The following is a 20613-nucleotide window of genomic DNA, read 5'->3' on the forward strand; positions in this document are numbered from 1 at the left end:
TATTAGGTCATGGAAGATTAACAAACAGGAAGGACAAATCTGAAGGAACCCCATGTACATCTGTGTAGTAGCAGCCTTATGTTCAGTGGTATCACCCCAACCTCTAGAGTCTAGATGTGGGTTTCTGAGTCAGAACATGACATCTGGAAATGCAGACCATTCTCTTCCAACCTCTAGAGTCTGGAAGTGGGTTTCTGAGTCAGAAATTGACATCCCGAAATGCAGGTCATTTTGCAATTGTATCTTGATTTCTGTTATTTATCTACAACAGCTGCCACTGTGGTCCTCCCTGTGGGCCTTTTTGATGAGTAAGTTGACAGGGTGTGTGCAATAAGAAAGAAGAAATCACACAGAAAAATACTTATCAGTGCCCTTAAGGCAGTATGAGGTGTGGGGAAAGAGGGTTGGGGGTTGCTTGATCCTAGAAAGTCCAGTGACTTACACTTCTCTTCCCAAAGCCAAACTACGATTTTCTCTCTAGTCCCTCCACCCCAGCTGATCTCCTCTCTAGATGCGAAGACAGTAATCTTGATTTTTATCTTATAGATAAGTACATAGTCAGGGTCTCAGAAGATGCCAAAGATATGTCAAAGGACAGTGCACTCCTAGGCCACCTGAAACCAAAATAAAGTAGCAAAGCTGAGAAAAAAAAAAAAAAGAATTCAGTTAAGTAGGATTTAAATTTTACTTGCACCTCTGAGGTATAAGACCTTGGCCTCTTGGTGCCTCTTAACCTAAAAAGAAAAGGATAAATGTGCCCTGCTGAATCAGAAGTAACTATTTGCAATGCAGCAAAACACTAGCACCAGCCAGTGAGGCAGCCACATGGCTGCTGTAGAAAGCGTGCCCTTTCTCCACTACTGCCCTTAGCCTGTAGTGCATGGGCATGGAGCATACTGCTGCAAGCAGTGATCAGAATGTTTTCCCTCTCCAGCCTGCTGTGCCACTGCTCACTTCATTGAGACCTATTATGTTTTATGAATGCTGCTCCCAGCATCACTATGTAAACTTCAAACAAGGGAACTCATGGATCCCTCTCCTCTGTGGTTAAAAGCTCAGGGAACACAGAAAAAAAAAAAAGAGCAGAAAGACACTGCCTGCCAGAGAACCAGGAAATCTCCTGTAAAATTATACCTCCTAGAAATGACAAGGAAGCTTCACCAATGATGCCACAACAGTACAGCAGCCTAACCAAGAGCCAGTGACACCAACAGACATACTAACGTGGAAGGAAGAAACCTCAGGGAATCCCTACCAGACAAAGAACTACAGGGAACTAAGGAATGCTGGAAGAGAGAATTAGTCTTCTCCAGGGATGGTGACACTGACTATCAATACCACATGGTCAGCTTTTAAATCATATACATATAAGCTAATCAACAAGAAATGGTCTCAGTGTGGTGTGTGTGTGTGTGGAGGTGGGGAGTGGGGGTGTGTATGCTTACATATTTGTATGTGTATATGTGTATAGATATATGTACACATATATAGATCTATGTATATATTCATATATATGTGAAGCAACAATAATTAGAGAAAAAGAGGGCATGAATTTGACAGTTAGCAGTGGGAGGGTATAAAGAGCTATAGGAGAGAGAGAAGGGAAGGGGAAATGATGTAACTAAATTTTAATTAAAGATGTAAAGATTAAAAAGTTCAACTCTACAATTGTTCCTCCTTACACACAGAGGCCATGGGAAGGAAGGTCCAGATAGCTATACAGGCATTTTGATAGAGATTTTTAAAAAGAAGGACACCAGCAAACTCAGGTTAGAGAAGGCAATGTCTGGGGACTTCTGGTGTGACCTTTGGTCCCTGAATGCAATGAGTTTACAGTGTTCTGGTGGTAGGGGTAGGTGTGGCCTCCTATGTAGTCTAAGATATAAATGGGGGTTCTCAAGACAGGAAAGCTGGCTTTTGGAAGCTGCTTGGATGGGCAGTTCCTAACCTTTTGAACCATGCCTTCTTCCTTTTGAGTAAATATGGATACACTTGTGTCTTTACTGCAGGGTAAAGATTTGATGATATAACACAGATGCAGCAAGCAAGGAGATGGCCCTCAGTGAATGGAGAGATTCATTGTTTTACTTTCTGGTGTTGGTTCTCAGATGTTATTGAGCTTGGTGACTCTTGCAACCCTCATAGCAGGTAACAGAAGTGTAAGGGGTTAAATTCTGCCCATCAGCAATTCATGTATATAGTCACATCTGTCTGCAACTGCTTCAACCTGTCACACCTTCTTCATTAAGCCTGTCAGTTTTCTCTACATATATAACTTGACCTTAACTGATTCTCCCATTACCTCCTTCAGGAAGCTCTAGTAGTGTCATTACTCCAGCTTGGGTTATCCATCCCTGATTCCCTACAGTCCAGTGTATAACGTAGTGTATCTTCTTCTATACTAATGATTCTACCTCTTTGAATTGTCTTCTTATGTAACTTCAGTCTACTGTAAAACTGGGACTTTGACTATGTGGTTCGGCAGCTTGCTATCATTAATCTGATACTCACTTGCCTTATCCCACCATTTAGCCCAGATTGAGAAAGTATTAACTTGGCACCATTAAGGAAGTTGGATGAAGAGGGCTAGAGAAACAAAAGATGTTCACAGCTAGTTCCATGATAGGGCTTTCAAAACCTGGTGTTAAATGTGGGTTTCATTTTTAATTTTATTTTTATTAATGTATATGCATGTGTCTGCTGCCACGTCTGTATGAATACCCACATAAGCCAGAAGAAGGTATTGAATCCCCTAGAATTGCAGTTGGTTGTGAGCTTCTTGATGTGGACATTGGCAATTGAGCTCATGTACTCTAGAAGAACAGCCAGCACTCTTAAGAGATAAGTCATCTCCCAGCCTCTGGTCTTAAGTCTAGTGCAAGTTCATGGGCATGTCTCAGAAGTACATGATGTCTGATGGTGTGGCTTAGTAATGAATGAGATACATTCATGTGTGAAAGTTTCTATGTACACAGCAAACCATGATGACCTCCATGCATATTGAAGCCAGTGATCCTCACTGTCCAGGTAGAAGGTAAAAAAGGGTATCAGATAGAAATGAGGTGTCTTCCTTGATAGAGGAAAGAAAAGTAGCTGAAGTGTTTGTGCTGCTGGGAAAGGAGTTAAGAGAAATGGATAAAAATAAGCTAGAGAGGAAGGAGGGCTGGGTTATGTGGACTAAGAGAGAACCCATAACCTTATTATGTCCCTTATACAAAAGCCACAGGGAAGAGGGCCCACAGCTCTGGGCAGAAAGAAGCCAGTGCAAGCCCAGTCTTGGTATAATGGTGGGAACTGGCACTAGAAAGGTAGTTATATGATTAGGGTTACACTGAAAGGGAAGAGAGGGCTGAATAAGTAGAGACAACGTGGGGAGTAAGATCTTTGACCTCAGTGTTAAAGGTCAGACAGGAGAAGAGTGAGGAAAAGGATTGGACAATAGGATTATTTCTATGGCTTCTAGTCTTTAGTTTTGTCCTATATTAATTATATTGGGTAGGTCCAAAACCCAAACTGGAGATTTCCTTTAATTTATCATTTATAGAATCAAATTACTATTCATCCATGAGCTACAAGACACACCAGTCTCCAATACTGTAGTTTATATAAGCTCCACACTGCTACCTCAGATCTATGGACATCAACAGGTTACAGTGTGAATGGTCACATATGGTTTTCATGGCAGCTGCCCAGGAGAGGATTCTTCCATCTGTGGCCATGCCTGGTACACAGTTGAGCAGGAAGGGACCTCAGAAAGCTATTCGCCCACTCTCACATTTCTTTTATTACTCATTGCTGTGTGGGGACCCAAGGCTGAACTTAAGCAGATGCCCTCATCATAGAAACTGAAACATACATAATACAATTCCCAACTATCTGGTTTTTTTTTTTGTTTTGTTTTGTTTTGTTTTGTTTTTTACATTCCCCAATCTAGTATATAGGAAGAGTGGAGATTCAGATGCAAAAGAAAGAGACTAGGAATTTACTATGGCTGAGAAGAAAACAGGAATGAATACCTGAGCTGGGACTGGATTTAAGACCAAAGGTTTCAACCATGGGGCTGTAAATGCCTGGCATGTTCAATATACTAGGTCTGATCAGAGTCAGTAAATATAACAACAACAAATACATATATGTGTGTGAACATATATGATTACATACACATACATTTATGATTACATACATACACATATATACATAATAAATCCAAGAAGGAAGAAACCAGAAGGCGAATTGAATTAGGGTATCAGGATTTAACTCAGTGGTAGAGTATTTTATTTGCCTAGTAAATATGAAACTCTAAGATCCATTCCCAGTACCCAAGACTTGAAGAGCATCAACCAGTGAAGAGGAGTAACCAGAAATTATTCTGGGAAGACAAAAGTGCACACACAAAATCCTGTGGCACAGAGGGGATTGTTTGTGGCAGGAGGGACTATAATGTGTTCTAGGAGGCAAAAGAAAATCAGTGTGGCTGGAATAAAGGAACACATTTTCAGGAACAGGAGTGGGATGCTGTGGGCAGTCAATCACAAGAGCTCATTCTCATGAGAAAAAGATTTCCTAGACAGACAATTAGTATAAGTAGAGATCTCAGCCCTACTGGGGTGTATATTAAATTGCAGAGCTGAGAGCAACCATTTGTGTGAGGTCATTTTGCAGCATGTATCAAAAAACCTTGGCTATATTTACAATATAACAATTAAACTCCACTCTAGGGTGTCATTCTAAAGGAATCAGAGAACTGCTCTTCATGTGAAACTGCTACCTGCATGCTTTATGAGGCAACAGAGAAATATCACAGGTAATGCAGTATCCATTACATATTATATGCAAATTTTATGAATATGTAACAGCAGTGTTGTAAATAAAAACATTTATATGTCTGTGTATGTAGGGATTCGTGTAGGAATGTGTATATTTGTGTAACTATATGAGAGAGAAAATAAGAACTATTTAAATCAATTAGAAACCACCAATTTTTAGCGATAAATTGAGATTAAAATGTGTTCCACTCAAGTTTAGACTCCCAGAATAATTAGGTTAAAATTTAGTTTTCTTCTAATTTTCTAAAATACCATAAATTTGACTAGTGGCCAAACCTTGCTTTTACAATGCATTTTACTAGGAGAAAGGAGAGAATTTTTTAAGATTCTATCTCCCTTACCTCAGGCTAGCCTTAAATCCTGTGTCACCTCCCTAGTTGTGGGATGGATTATAGATGTGCACTACCACACATGGCTTAAATGTGTTTTTGTTTACATATTTTTCTGCGGAGAAACCAGATTCTTTAAAGTGGTACTTACTGGGATTCCTGGAATGCCAGATGGCCCTTGGGGACCAGGAGGGCCTTCTTTGCCCTGAAACAGCCAAAACATAAAAACATCATGAAATCTTTGGTCAGCTGGAAAGGAACATTATTAACATTTATTTCCAGCTTGTTCTAGAAATAAATCTAACAGGGAGGTTGTCCTGTGAGATGGGAGGGGCTTGGTTAAAAGCTCCTGCAACCTCCTTGCTTCAGAGGCTATGGGCTTCTCAAGGGCTTCTATCTTCAACAGAGCATGCTCACACAATGCTGGTGAAGGTAGACATAGTCTACATTATAGAGACTCAAGGAAACCAACTTCAGATGGTTGTAGAATATTTGGGGCATTGCAGTTCACAAGACATGGCTCCACATCCATCCCAACATCTGTCTCTTCCCACAGCATAGCCTAGGATCCTGGGGTGCCGTACTTACAGAAACCAGCTCAAGTGAAAGGCTGACCCAGGGGCCTGTGTGATCCATAGTTTTATTGTTTTCATTGTGCACTTTCCCCAGAGATTCCCAAACCTTTATCCAGAAATAGCTACCAGTCATTATCTCTTCCATGAAAAAAAAGTATGCTATTTTCAAAGTCTGTTTTGCCAAATTGCATCAATTAGCACTTTGTTTCCCAGTTTATTCATGACAGGCATAGAGCTGCCACTGTTCTGATCATACTGCTCAGCTTCCTATCTCCCCACGTTCCTGCCATGAGTATGAAGGACTCTTGGTGATTTTTTAACTCCCTCACAGTGCCTTTGCAGGGCAAGATTCTGGTGCCAAGCTTAACACTCTAATGACATAAAGTGATATTTTAAAGGGTTACTATTTTATTCTCAAAATGTAAGTGAAAACAAACAAAAGTGTTTATTCCACATTTATATGGATTTTACAAAAATGGTCCCATCAGGGAACCAAAACACACGTCTCTTATTAAGCTATATTTGCACTGCATATAAACTGAATGGCTGGTTTTTAGACAATTCTAAACCATAAATAAGATCACAGAAACAAATGCTTATAACACTGAGGAATTGTTTTACAGACTCCTGAGTTGGTGCAGAAAGGATTATGCTTTACTTTTATCATTGTTAAAAGATCCAGCAAGGTATTCACACTTTCCATACACATCTAAAAAGCTTCTTGTAACTCTAAAATAAAAACTCATAGAATATGATATGCCTCTGAGTTGATTTCAGTTTGTGGTGCACTGCAGCATTTATAGAATTATGTTGCAAGACATTTAGGACTACCTGAACATACTGCCTCTCAAACCAATGTAAAATGAACAAACTGGTGAAACACAGCATCCATCTTCCCCCCATTACAGCATCTACCACGATATGTGCAAATATGTGTGGATAGACATATTCGTATGGAACATTTGTTCAGCTAACATGGGGAGTTTTAGATGCTGATAATGGAGCATTCTGGACACCTTCCTGGATGCTTATTGTTCCAAAATCCTTAAAATGGAAAAACAGTAATTTAAGAACAGGATCAACAATTTCCATTCCTCTGCTTGTTCTTGCAAATCAAGTATTATTAGCAGAAATTCATATTCTATTTGCATATGTATCGTCTCTGGCACATGTTGCCTTACAGAGCTCTGCTAAGTAGATAAAACAGAGAACTGTGCTTCACAATGTCCGAGCTGTTTCCTGTTTGTTTCTTCATGAATTAATGTTTACTCAGCCTTGGGCTACATCATTCACTTGATTCTCAGGTGAGGGAGTCAAGTTCAGGAGAAGACTCTGCCTCTTGACTCCCTGGTCATTATAAATAGTTCTTTAATATTTACAAAGCAGTTCACTTGTCAGAGAGACTAGGAGGTAAACACAATAGACAGAAACTCTCAAACTAGCCTCCAGCTCCTTATTTCAGCACACAGAGCCAGCCCCACCAATCTACCCTGACCCAGTCTGCATCAGAGCACCTCCCTGATCTCTCTTTAGCACCAGAGCTGAATGCTCAAAAGGTGACACAGGGCTTTTCTCCTTAAGTTTGCTTGTACAAATCACTTACTGTGGAAATGAACACACTTAAATATTTATTAAGCAACTAATTAAAATCAAGCAGAATGCAGAAAATACTGACTTTTCAAAATTAAGTCCTGGCTTTGAAAATACAAATTCTTTGCTGTATAAATACATAGCTATAAGACAGTTTTAAAGAAAAATTTCAACAATCAAAATTCTCCATTCGTATTGCTTCAGAAGAGGTGTTACATCCTCAAAACATTTAGGAGCAAAGACAGGCTATTTAGACATCATGTTTTGTAAGACTAATCATAAAAGGTACTTTTTGGGGCTCAGTATCAACTGCTGCCCCTCAAATGAAGTCAAAACAACAACAAGTACTTAATATGCTTTAATTCAAAACTGTGACAATAATTAGGATTGTATAAGCTGTGTGTGTATCCATATTACCCAGCCAACATTGTTTCATGTAAGAAAACTTTGACCCTATCCCAATGTAATATTTATGGTGATATATCAGGACTATGGACAGCTCCAACTGCTCTCATAACTTACCAAGGGGTCCCATGGTAGAATCAAAGTCTTATTTAATAGAGTTTAATTTGTAGCGATGTAATGATTTTACAACTGGGCTCAGTATCTTATTCTCCTCAGGCAAACAGTCCATTAGTTTTATTGGGAAAATCTTTTATAGTCTTAGAATCAATAAGAAGCTGCCTGCAGTGTTTTCTATCCTGGGATTTATGCATGGGTTGTTTCAAACGGATTGACCGCAGGATGATCCTGCAAAGGGCCGTGGGGCTGTCAGTTATTCAATCTCAGTGCTCCATGGTGAGTTGGTGTGAAATAGGAGAAAGAACACCAAACTAATAGTCTTCAAATTGACTTAAGTCTCGAGCAGAACATTAATTTCCTGTTTGCCTTTGTCTTCTGGGCACCACTTTTCTATGCTGGCCTAGAAGGATGTTGTATTGCTAACTGTACCCTAAGGGCTCTTCTGTACATGAACTTGCCAGAATTACAAGAGCAAGAACGTGCTGCTGAGCTTCCTGTACCCAGCTGTTGGCTCTTCCATTAATGTCAACTGCTTCTCCACTCTCATTTTCCTTATTCAAAAACCAGGTTTCTCCAACTTACATGGCTGAAATGGCTGGAGAGAATGAAATAAAATGAAATGAAATGGCCAGAAGGGATGAACGGTATTGACATATTGGATGTATCTTTAAATGTCATACACGAACTCAACCAACACTATGCCTTCCAATCTGTAGTTCAACTTTTGCTTTATGGCACCTAAACCAGATGTGGTTCTAAAAGCTTTCTGCAAAGAAAAGAATTCTGAGTTTTAAGATAAAAACTTCAACTGCCAACCACACCAGCTATGATTTGGGGACATCGACCAATGTCCTTCCTTTCTGATTTTTACCTTTCTCTGGAACATTTGTGGTAACACAGTTGACTCCTGACTGATACACACTCAAGCATATCGAAGTACAGGCTGGGCTTCTCCCACTCACCCTTGGCTGTTAAGAACAGAAACTACTCTGACAAGGAGAGATGGAATGTACATTCAGAGCTTGTTTGCACTGGGGAACCACAGGTTTCGAGTCAATCTATCAGAATCTCCATTTTAGTGGTAAAGTAATAAGACATCTATCAAAAGGCTTGGTTTGCATTTTCCCTTTAAGAAAGTATGGCCCTGAACAGACCCTCAGGAATGTGGGGGCTCACGGATGGAGAGAAAGGGAACAGAGTTGATAAACACGGGGCTCTAAAAAGTTCTTAAGGTCAACTTAAAAATGATTCTGTCTTGCCCAACACTTACTGGGGGCCCTTGAGGTCCTGGTGGTCCTGCTGCACCTGCATTTCCATCTGCTCCCTATAAAGAAAGACAAGGCAGATTAGTTTCAAGTACAATTGGATTGAAGCTAGACAGGCAGATACATTTCAGGAAGAGGCAAAGCACTGACTAGCCAGTCACCCCTAAGACAACACAAAATCTTCACACTTCTACAGATTTCCCAGCTAACGTGAGGAGGGAGCGTACTGGGACACAGACCAATAAGTGAACACCTAGGTCTATCTTCTTGGAGAATAGGGAGAGGATAACTAGTGTCAACCTATGAATAAAGAGACATATAGGCAAAAGGATACAAGAAAAGGTCCAGAGAAATAAGTAAACAGTGGAGAGGAAGCTCCAGGCATTCATCTGTAACACTGCTTTGGGAGAGATAGGGGTTTCCTTCTACCTACATCTTTGTCCCCATGTCCACAGGCACAACTTAGCCATTAGATTCTCAGACAGATATTTGATACCTGCAAGACTGAGAAGTTTACACATTGGCCCCTCACAAGCCACAGTAACATCTTTCCCCTTTTGTTTTTTTTGTTTGTTTTTTTTTTTTTTTTTTTGCTGTAGCACATGCTAATGTCTGATATCCCAGGGTTTGTTGACTTTAAATTTGTTTCTTGTCAATCATTCCTACATTATAAACTCCATGACTTCTCTTCTTCTTAGGAAGCTCCTGGAATATACTGGATACTCAGCCAAATTTTTGAATAATCAGATGGGAGTAGAGGCAGAACCAGCGAGGGGATGAAGGGAACAATACTTTTTTTTTTAAAAAAAAAATTATTCTCTCACGTATAACCTTCTGACTGCATTTTCCCCTCTCTGTCCTCTCCCAAGTCTCTCTTCTTACCTACTTCCCCTTTCCCCCAAATCTACTCCCCTGTCTGCCTCCCTGAAGAAAAGAACAGGGTTTTGAGGGACACCAACCAAATACACTATAACAAGCTATAATAAGAGCAGGCATATACCATCACACCAAAGCTGCATAAAGTAATCCAGTTGGAGGAACAGGGTCCCACAAGGAGGCAAAAGAGCCAAAGACTTCTCTACTCCCACCATTAGGAATCCCATAAGGGCACCATGCTAAACAATAACAACACATATGTAAAGGACCTAGGTCAGCCTGTTACAGGCTCCCTGATCTTTGCAATCCCCATGAGTTGTGGTCAGTCGATTCTGTGGGCAGTGTTTTGAGGAATCTGACCTCTCTAGTTCCTCTGATTCTTCCTCTTCTTCCTCTGCAGGACTCCCTGAGATCCACCCAATGTTTGGCTATGGGTCTCTGCATGGGGAACAGTTCTTTATGTGAATTTAGACATTTGCCTCTTTCTGCATGTGATCTATAAGCTTAGTTTTTTTCTCTGTGAAAGTATGGAAATTGTCCACACCCTAAGAAGATGAGGAATATTTGAGATGACTCAAAAAAGTGCTTAGTACAGGACAGAGGGATTGGCTCAGACAGAACCTCAGACTCAGAATTCTGGGTGTATATCCTGCCTCTCTGCTCTGCAATCCAGGGAACGTTACTTTGCCATGCCACATCCCAGCTCTTTTGTGAAATGAAGACAAAAAGGAGCAATAACCACATGTGGGTTGTTGATTGGGCTGAAAAATGCAATACACATAAAGAAGTAGACATCACCAAAAATACCCCCAAACAATCAATTCACAATGGCACATCTAATATCATATGCTTATTACCTAATTATTTATATGTCTATTATTCATGCAAGGAGCAGCCTCCATAGTAATTGACTAACCATGGAAGTATGAATAAATTATGCACGTATGCATAATTGGCCATGCTGGTTACTTTCTCTTCTTGAGTTGCTTACAGAACTTTATTGATAACTATTGAGTGGCCTTTGATTTAAATGTATTGGTTGAGTGATTAGTTTGTAGGAGCTAACCATGCTATAAGTACAGAGAAGTAACCAAATTATAGCCTTGCATCTCAGAGAAACTTGATATAAATATAGCTGATTTCCTAGAGATTGCAAGTTCTTAGGATGGAATGATGTTTGATTTACCTTCATCTCTTAGACTAGATAAAAAGCAAGGTTATATTCATAAACTATAAGGAACATCAGTAGTATTTAAACAAATAGCATGATATTCTTAGTGAAATTACACATGTAACACAGAACTACCACAATATTGTAGCCTCTATCTCAAATCTGAATTTTTCTATACAAATTTGGCAAAAGTTTCTTCCCCCCACAACCTAGACTTTGTGAAATTGGAATCAGAAGCACAGTAGAAAAGTGGGAAAAGGTTTTATCTGGTGGAAGGACACTGAATGAGAGGAGAAAAAAATAACAAGGAAATACCTGTGTAGGCTTGGAGTCTAGATCATGAAATATTTGGACAGGACCTGACAAATAATAAGCACGTATGCATAATTGGCCATGCTGGTTACTTTCTCTTCTTGAGTTGCTCCTGTGGGATGAGTCACTGAATCTAAAGGCTGACTCATCACCTAAGCTCCAGCACAGCAACAGGAGGCATGGCATTAAACAGAAGCTCGGTAAGCATCTACTTAAGCTGAACACATTCCTCAATTGGAAACAGACACAGGGGCTGCTGACTGCAGTTGCCTCTATGTCTCATATTCACCATTCAACATGAGACTCCAAAGCCAGGACCTGTGCCTTATCGACATTATGGTCTTTTTTTTTTTCATTTTTTATTGCATATTTTATTTACATTTCAGATGCCATTCCCTTTCCCCATTTCCCCTCCATAGAAAACCCCCATCCCATGCCTCCTTCTCCTTTTTGCTTTTGTACAATTTTTTTAATGTTAACCAGAGGCTTTATAAGTTTGGTAATGCTCAATATCAATCAGAAATGTAACCTAATACCCAACCTAGATATATCAACCATCCTTGACTGGCAGAGACATGTGAACATCTGCCTCCATGTCTGTCCCCCCTCTCTCTTTCTCTCTCTCATCACCTAGCTCCTCCTCTCCTTCTCTTCCTCCTCTCCTTACTCCTCCTCCTCTCCTTACTCCTCCTCTTCTCCTTACTCCTCCTCTTCCTCTCCTTACTTCTCCCACCTTAGCTCCTCCTACATATCACCCTTCCTGTTAAAATAAAACTTTTCTCTCAAAATACAATTAGAGCATAACTATACCAATTTATGTCAGTAAGGTACAAGATAGAACTAATAGAACTAATACCCAATCCATCATTTTGTTGACTAACCAGAACCTCTGTCACCTCTCCTAACTAAAAGACTTAGTTCTGAACCTGGCTTTTTTTTTTTTTTTTCCTTGGCTTTAGAATGAATGTCAGCTGAAAACCATCCTCTCAAATCTTTTCTCTCAAAGTAAATAGCAAGGATTGGCTATGAGACTATAAGTTTTCAATCCCGTCAGAAATCCAGAATGACTGAGTTAACTGAAATTATGGGAAGCACAAAGCAGGTCTTAAGAAGATCTAAATTATTGCGATTTCTGGCAAGAAGGTACTAGAACCATGTTATAGCTTTGGAACCATCAGGAAGGGGTGGGGAAGAAGGTGTGATCCTCAGCTGAAGGAGTGCATTTGGAAGTTAAGACTATCATGACAAGACATTATTCATTATGAACTGATTTTGAATAAAGCCATGCATCTCTCATATGTTCTTTCATTAGTGTGGGTGCCTTCCCCAGTACACACTGGAGTCACACCTTTGTCTGAATATTCTTTGCCTAATTTTTGGATCGAACAAAAAACAAATAAGTGTGCTGGTTATTTTATTTATTTATTCAGTTTGACACGAGCTAAAGATTTCTTAAAACTCTACCATATTTGGACTATATACATGCCTGTGGAATATTTTCTTTACTAATGATCATTATGAGAGGGCCCAGCCCACTTGGAACAGTACTGCCCCAGGAAAAGTGGTCCCAGGTGCCATAAGAAAGCAGGGTGAGCAAGCTATAAACAGTAAGTCAGAAAGTAGAATTCTTCCATGGTCTTTCCTTCAGTTCTTGTTTCCATGTCCCTGCCTTGAGTTCCTCCTCTGACTTCCCTTAGTGATGGAATGTGACCTGGGATGTGTGAACCAAACAATCCTTTATTCTCCCTGATACTTGTGGTCCTGGTGTTTTATCACAGCAATAGAACACTTACTAGGATGATAAGCAAGTACAATGCAACATAATTTAATAACTAAAGTTATAAATCTTTAAGGAATTTAAAAATTCTATGTAGTACTTCAATGGCAACAAATTAATTAGTCCCTTATCATTTCCTGCACAAAAGCACACAGCAGAACAAGATCGGGTAGGAACTGAAGCTGAGGAATTACAAAGGCTGTTAAAATCAGGAGTGGGGAGATTGTTGATGTCAAAGATTTGAAGTGAACTCTTCATTCTTTGAAATGCCTTAGAACTTAATGTGGAGGTCCACTGTGAGGGGCCAACTGATGTTTCATGTTCTCACATGGCTTCGATAAACAAATACTTTTAAAAAAATGTTTGATTTATTTTGATCAATTGACACAGCTAGAAGTCAATGAGTTACTACTTAAAAAGGCAGAGCAGAGGATGAAGAGACGGTCTAATGTTTAATAGCACTTTCTGCTCCTGCAAATCTTTAAAAAGTATCAAAGAGCAAAGCAAGCCTAATTTGTTAACTTTAACTTCATAATCCAGACTGACTCTCTTTTTCAAAATTTATTTTAAAACCCTGTTTTCTGTTTGGTACAGGTTCCTTTTCTGTGGGCTTTGAGTCATTTGGAGTGGCCTTGTTTGCAAGATCTGAGAGACAGTTTCATGGAGAATCCATGGAAATCTCTGGGGTCCTGGGCTCGGTGGGGATAGTAATTGCTACTGCTTGTCGTCATGGCTACATTCAATGAATCTAGGAACTGCAGCTGTAGTTGGCTTCAAGCAGAGAAACAACATGACTAATCTGTGGGTACAGAATGGTGTTGAGCCTCTGTGTCAAGGCCTTGGTCACAGCTACTGCTAGAGCAAAGAAAGTATTCTCTTAAGTGGCACAATAAATTAGATGTTTTAGTTATCAAAAATGCCAGAGAATAATAATTAGTGGTTAAAAAGAATAATATTGAACAATAATTTATAATTATTAGTTATTGATTGCAGAACACTGGGGAGAACCTGAGCTTGCACTGACATCCTCAAGTTCAATATAAAGGAGTTCTTTACTGAACATCCTAACCTTGAAACACTGGCTTTATCAACCTGTGTCAGGGACCCTCAGGCACAAAATCACCCACCCAAATCTGTCTATAGTCATGCCATTAACTTCTTTCTCATCTCTGGGTGTTTTAAAGGTAAATCTATTCCTTCAAATAAGATAGGCCCAGCGTTGACACAATCTTTATAGAGTACAGATACATTTCTTGAATGCCAAAACCAGGAAATAAAGGTCATTAGTATACTTACTGGTGGCCCAGGATTCCCTGGTGGGCCCATGAAGCCTGGAACTCCAGGGTGACCCTAGGAAGACACAGGAGATAATTCTTTAAAATTTTTTCATAAAAATTCATACACAAAGGTTTCTTGAAACAAATAACCAATCTAGAGTCTGCCACTTAAGCCCCGTGACAAATGTGGTTGAAAACTCTGGCCCCAGATGGTCTCTGTTTCATATGACTTTAGTAACTATAAAGAAATTGCCTCGTGATATTTATAAAAATTAATATGTCTTGAAAGAGTATTTGCTGCAGAATCACTAAGGTGGGGGAAGGGCATATGGTAGTGCTTAAGATGCAGATAAAATCAAGGGGTGTGGTATATTAAAGCTCTTTCATCTAAATGAAACAGGACAAATTATTTTTATTGTACTTCCATTCTTACAGATATACATATAGTGTCCCACTAAAAAGAACTAAAAGAAAACTAAATGGGCATGTATATTTATACAGGGTTATCAGTTCTGCAAGGCTGAGTTCCAGGCTATCTTCCCAAGGACCTCTCAGGGACACTTCAAGGTCCTTGTATAGAATGATCTATATCTCATACACATTAGTTCATATACTATAAACTCTCTCCGGACTACTTGCAATACTTACTGCAATGAAATACTAAAGAAAGTTGTTATCACATAAAGACTAACTCCTAAAAAAACATTTTCAGACATGGTTTATTCTATGGCTATCAAGACTAAGGAGTACACACAGATGGGCCCATGGCTCCAGTTACATATGTAGCAGAGGACTGCCTTATCTGACATCAATGGGAGGGGAGGCCCTTGATCCTGTGGAAGCTTGATGCCCTAGCATAGAGGAACACTAGAAGTCTTGATACTGGTGTCATCCTCCTATGTGTTAGGAGAGGGGTCCAGCTAGCCTGAGTGGGCATAGACTGGCTCAAGGAGTGCTACAAAACGTTTCAAATGCTACCACAAGAGTATAAAGAAAGGCTCAAAAAGTGGTAGGAGGGATAAAGAGATATTTCCTAGACAATGATAAAAGTTTCCATATGTGAGAAGCAATCATGAAGAGGGGGAGAAAATGGAAAGATGTAGGCTCCATGGACAACTGGGAGATAGATCAGGATGAGAGTAAGCAGAGAGATCCAGATGAAAAGCAGGAGAGCAAGACTTAACCGTTCCTCTGCAGGCACAAAAGAGGCAACGGTGGCATCAGAAACAGTGGGTGAGCCTGCTGAGTGAGCCTTTCTTACAGTGTGAGCTTCTTCACGACAGACATTGGCCTTACCTGATCGCCTTTCTGTCCCACCTCACCCTCTGCACCACGCTCTCCTTGGCTTCCCTGGGAAGGAAAACAGAAAAGACAAGTCAAGCCACAGAAAATTTCACTAGAGCCACACTGCAAATATAAAAGTACGCTTTAGTGCTTTTATCAGTTCTTCAAATTCTTCATCAAATCATTGCTGCCAACCATGGTGACAAAAGACAGAATAAGCCCTGCTTGAAAGATTGCCAGTAAAATTGTTTAGCTTTGTTTCAGGTCCCTCAGGGGAGCATAGGGAAACAAACAGGACTGAGAGAAATTCAGTTCTAAGACTGGTATGTCACTCCTGATGATGGATGGAAGATATCGCAGAAGGATGGATAATGGTCCTGTCCTAGATGATATCTGTAGCCATGGTGAGAGGTGGGTCAGAAGACTCAGGCTAAGGGAAAGAGAGTGTCAGAGGAAAAGTGCGGTCTTCCAGAAGGCAAGACAAGGCAGAAACGAGTGTCATCAGTAGGTCTTGAAGAGCAGATGTGTAAGAAGTGTAGGATTGGGATCTTGTAGGCTTTCCCCCATCCACTTTGGCAGGTTGATTGCTGTCATCCTTGTCCAGCTCATGTTTGGCAGTTGTGTCAATATTTTTTTTTAATATTTTGAGATAGAATTTTATAATGCTCAAACTGACCACAATGTCATATATAGCTGAGGACAGCCTGGAACTCTTAAATCTTCAGCCTGCACAAGTGCTGGCATATGGATACGGCCACTTCATTCAGTTTTAACATATCCTTTGCTTTGGGGTCTTAAGTTTTGGGACTGTTTTTGTTGTTGTTGTTGTTGTTGTTTGTTTGTTTTTTGTTTGTTTGGTTTTTTTTTTTTTTTTTTTTTTTTTTTGGTTTTTGCTTGCTTGTTTGGTTGGTTGGTTTAGTCTTTGGTTTTGGTTTTGGTTTTGGTTTTGGTTATTTGCTTTTGTTTTGTTTTTGAGACAGTTTCTTAAACTATACCCCAGGCTGTCCTAGAACTATGTAGCCCAATTTGACCTTAAACTCACAGTGATGCATCCATATTGCATCATGACTACTGGCAATACAGGTGTAAGCTGCCACACATGGCTTTTGGTTTATTAGATTACTTTTCTAAGACAGGTTTTTATGCTGTATTAAAAGCTTGAAATTCACTCTGGAGGCTAGCCTGGGCTCAAACTTGTATCACCACTCCTGCCTCAGCCTCCCAAGTGCTAAGATTGCTAAAGTAAGCTACTAACTAAGTGTACTTACTAGATTACCAACTGAACTTCACCAAACTTTATTAAACAGCAACATTTCTATTTCTTTAAAAATAACCTACTGGGCTGTGAAGAGTCCTTGACAATGAATCAGTCTGGCAATGGTTTCCTTCCTGTCCCTCTTCATCTCTGCATCCTTAAACAGGTCATGCCCCTTCCTAAGTCTCAATCTGTCCATCCAGAAGGATTAGGGGTGGGGGAAGATCAATGTATGAGAATCCAGAATCCAGCAGTTTTCTCATGAAATGGGAAGTCCAGCCCTCTTTCCATTCAGCTTACTCTAACACACAGCAGCTCACGATGTCATGGATGCTTGCTAATGACATTCCATCCCACAGTCTCTCGACTGTATTATGAATCATTGCTTGTAAAGCACTAGGTGTCATTGTTTAGAGGAAGAAAATGGTTCACAAGAAAAAACTGATTCCATCATCTTTACATGCTTTTATATCTAAGTGTCTAAAGTTGGCATTCTGTCTGCACCCACTTTATAATCAAAGAAGTGCCACAGAGCTGCACACTGCCTCACTGACATTCAGTGACAATTGGCCTTAAAGGTAAATGTATTCCTTTCAAATCCCAGTCTTTGTTCTAGCTAGAGAGTGGTTTCAACATTCAGCTGGCAACAATAAGAATGCCAGCAGCTCAGGATCTCCATAGTTGTCCCTCTGTGCCCATTACAGACGAAGATCTGCACAAACACAGCCACCTCCAAACATGACTCATTTCCTTCCAGGAAGGGATCTGACATTTCTGGAGCCCCCGCCCCACTGGGCATTCAATTAGGGCCTTAAAAGACCCTGTTACACACGTAACTCTTTAGCTGTAACTGAGCTCATGGCTAAGTATGTAAAACATCTAAGACATTGGTCTTAGCCCTTGACCTCAGTTTTTGCAGACTGATAAGAAATCTGGGCTAAGAACAGTGGCACCAGCTATAATCCTTACACTTGGGCAGGGAGGGCAGGAGTTCAAGGTACTTTTCATAGTAAGTCCCAGAAGAGTCTGGGCAGCATGAGACTTTGAAAAAAAATTTTTTTAAAGAATGAGTCAGTAATTGGGTTTAATCCGCCACAGGGTCTCAGTCTATCTGATTATCAAATATCCAAGTAATTTCTCCCCAAACAAGTCATTTTCCTGACTCTTTCCTGGGGCTATGACGCCTGGCTTGGGTGGTTTATGATTTCCTGAAGTTTGATGAGAGTGGAGAAGGCAGATCAACCATGCTAACAGCAAATGAGGTACATGACTGTACCCTGGAAATCCAGCAATCAAAAGGCAGATCTAAATCCCATCTTCCCAGGGTTTTTTATCCTTGCAAAGCTACAGGACCATTTTACTAGCCCCATTCTCTTTAGATGTTTATTAAATACCCTTTCCAAAGGCTTCATTCTTGCTTCTCAACTCAGTCCTACACAAAGAACCTGAATACATAGAATAAATAAATAAATAAATAAATAAATATAAATAACAAGGAACGATATCACTCCACATGCACACAGTTTACTTTTGCATAGTTAAGACCAAACATCTGACAGAAAGAGATGAATTATTTATTTTGGCTCATATTTTCAGAGATATCAATCATAATGGTAAAAGCAACATGAGGGAGCACAGAAAAATCTGTATCAGAGAAGCCATGAAGTAGAGAATGGGGATACAGGGAGGATCTGGGGCAAGGCTTACTCCAAGGGCCTGATAACCTGCTTTCCACTGTTGCGTTTTATCACAGCAATAGAAAAGTAACTAATATACAAATATTCTGCCTATTCACTGCCAGGAACTCAATTAAAGCCTTTCTCAGAACCTAGTGATCTTCTCTCTGGAATTTAATAAACACCGTGGGGGTGGAGCGATGCTGCTTCTCTTGGAAGGAGACTAACATAGCAGGCAGCAGTCTGGATCACAGGCACAAAACCACCCCCTGCGATAAAGACTGGAGATGCTTGTGTAAGCCACGTAGCTTACTGATGATCATACAGGTATCTGGCCCATTTGGAATGAATGTAGTTGATGAATGAGGTGACATGTTCTCTATCTTAGTACTGATTAGCACTTCCTGAGACACATATGCATGTTGAATTCAACCACACAGACTGGCTACTTAAGACTGAAGTTGTTGTGATTCTCCAGCTTTCTACCCAGGCTGTGGTATACACTGTATCCTGAATCAGCATTCAGATGATGATAAGATTGTTTCTTTCTCTTTGCAGAGAGGTTTCTTAGGTTGGAAGGAGACATTGATTTGCTTTTGAATATAATTATAAATTAATATAATGATTAATTTGGGAACCATGGTACCATTTTATTTGTGTTTCCCTTATTTAGCATCTGCCTTTGTCCTTTGTAAGTCAAAGCTGCTGGATCTCATCACGGGGTCTGCAAGCTGTGGATAGGAGGGCATGAACTCTCCCAACAAATAAACCTTTGCTCCTTTCATATGAGGCCCAGCTGTGTCCTGCCTAGAAACTCTCCCCCAAGATGCATGGCAAATTCTCTTTAATCCCTCAGTGCAACTGAAATACACCTCTTCAGGAGGTATCACAGGCTACCTCTTGTCATACTGACACTGGATTCTTTAAATTCCTCTACTCTCCTCCAGACATTTGTCCTACTTGTTATTAAGTCTAATGACCTAAGCACCACGAGGACCACCATCAGTCATGTGTATTAAATGCTTCCTACATGCTGGGCTTTAAAAACGTTCTTAAGACATTGTTCACTGCTTAGATTTTACAACTGGAGTTATAATCATGGTTTGGGCTACTAAAATGCAGGAGCAAAACCACCTGTCCAGTCAGCATCTTTAAATAACAAACTGAAAAGATCTAGAGAAGCTGACAAAATGTCCAGCTAATGTAATTAGTAAGTCAATTCATTCAGGTAACAGAGGCAGGGGAGTTTGGAGAGGTACCAGCTTCCAGAGTTAAGCCTATGTCTGCCAATTTAAGAGCCTCCAGTCACACTATCTTCTCTGCATGCCCCCATCAAAAGAATGGCCCATATCTGAGTTCTCCCTGTACTACTTGACTTGGAAGGATGATGTTAAGGGGAGCATATAGTGATAGTCTCCAGAACTGAGTGCATGTGAGTGGAAGATGTGCCAGTTTATAAAGACAGCATGAAGCAAATGGCCCTGGTGACCTCTGAAGGATGAGGTTCTTGGATACTAGTTGTTAAAAGAAATAGCAGTATTACCTCAAAATAACTAGAACTTTTCAGAGTGCATGCCTACTCTCTGGGGTATCACTAGATCCATTTTAGGGCCCCATTAGACCAGTGACCTCTTTGAGGATGTGAACTGAGCGGGAAAAATAAATCCTTTTCAGTGGCAACTGTTAAACCATCATCATTACCAAGCAAGAAAAGTTCTTACGGCTAAATGCAGAAGCATGTGTTCCCAGGGTTGTCACCATGACTGCCATCTTTTTCTCTGTTCTCCCTCTACAAGGTTGGCAAACATCACAGCACACAATCTCTGGGCCCTGCCAGTGTAGTTTCTAAAACCAGGATGGAGCTCTGAAGCTATCCAT

At 40.2% G+C, this 20613-nt stretch overlaps 1 protein-coding gene across 5 annotated transcripts in view; it reads right to left on the reverse strand.

Moving 5' to 3' along the window:
- Col22a1 (collagen type XXII alpha 1 chain) overlaps positions 1 to 20613 on the reverse strand; it is a 235361-nt gene that overhangs the window by 34450 nt on the left and 180298 nt on the right. For all 5 annotated transcript variants that reach the window (XM_076911446.1, XM_034516770.2, XM_076911443.1 and 2 more), the window contains 4 exons: positions 15817 to 15870; positions 14540 to 14593; positions 9113 to 9166; positions 5307 to 5360 (listed from right to left, as the gene is read on the reverse strand). In XM_076911446.1, coding sequence (XP_076767561.1) covers positions 5307 to 5360; positions 9113 to 9166; positions 14540 to 14593; positions 15817 to 15870 — 216 coding nt within the window. The remainder of the gene's footprint in view (positions 1 to 5306; positions 5361 to 9112; positions 9167 to 14539; positions 14594 to 15816; positions 15871 to 20613) is intronic.

This window comes from Arvicanthis niloticus, chromosome 13 (genome assembly GCF_011762505.2).
Source record: "Arvicanthis niloticus isolate mArvNil1 chromosome 13, mArvNil1.pat.X, whole genome shotgun sequence".
Classification (NCBI taxonomy): domain Eukaryota; kingdom Metazoa; phylum Chordata; class Mammalia; order Rodentia; family Muridae; genus Arvicanthis; species Arvicanthis niloticus.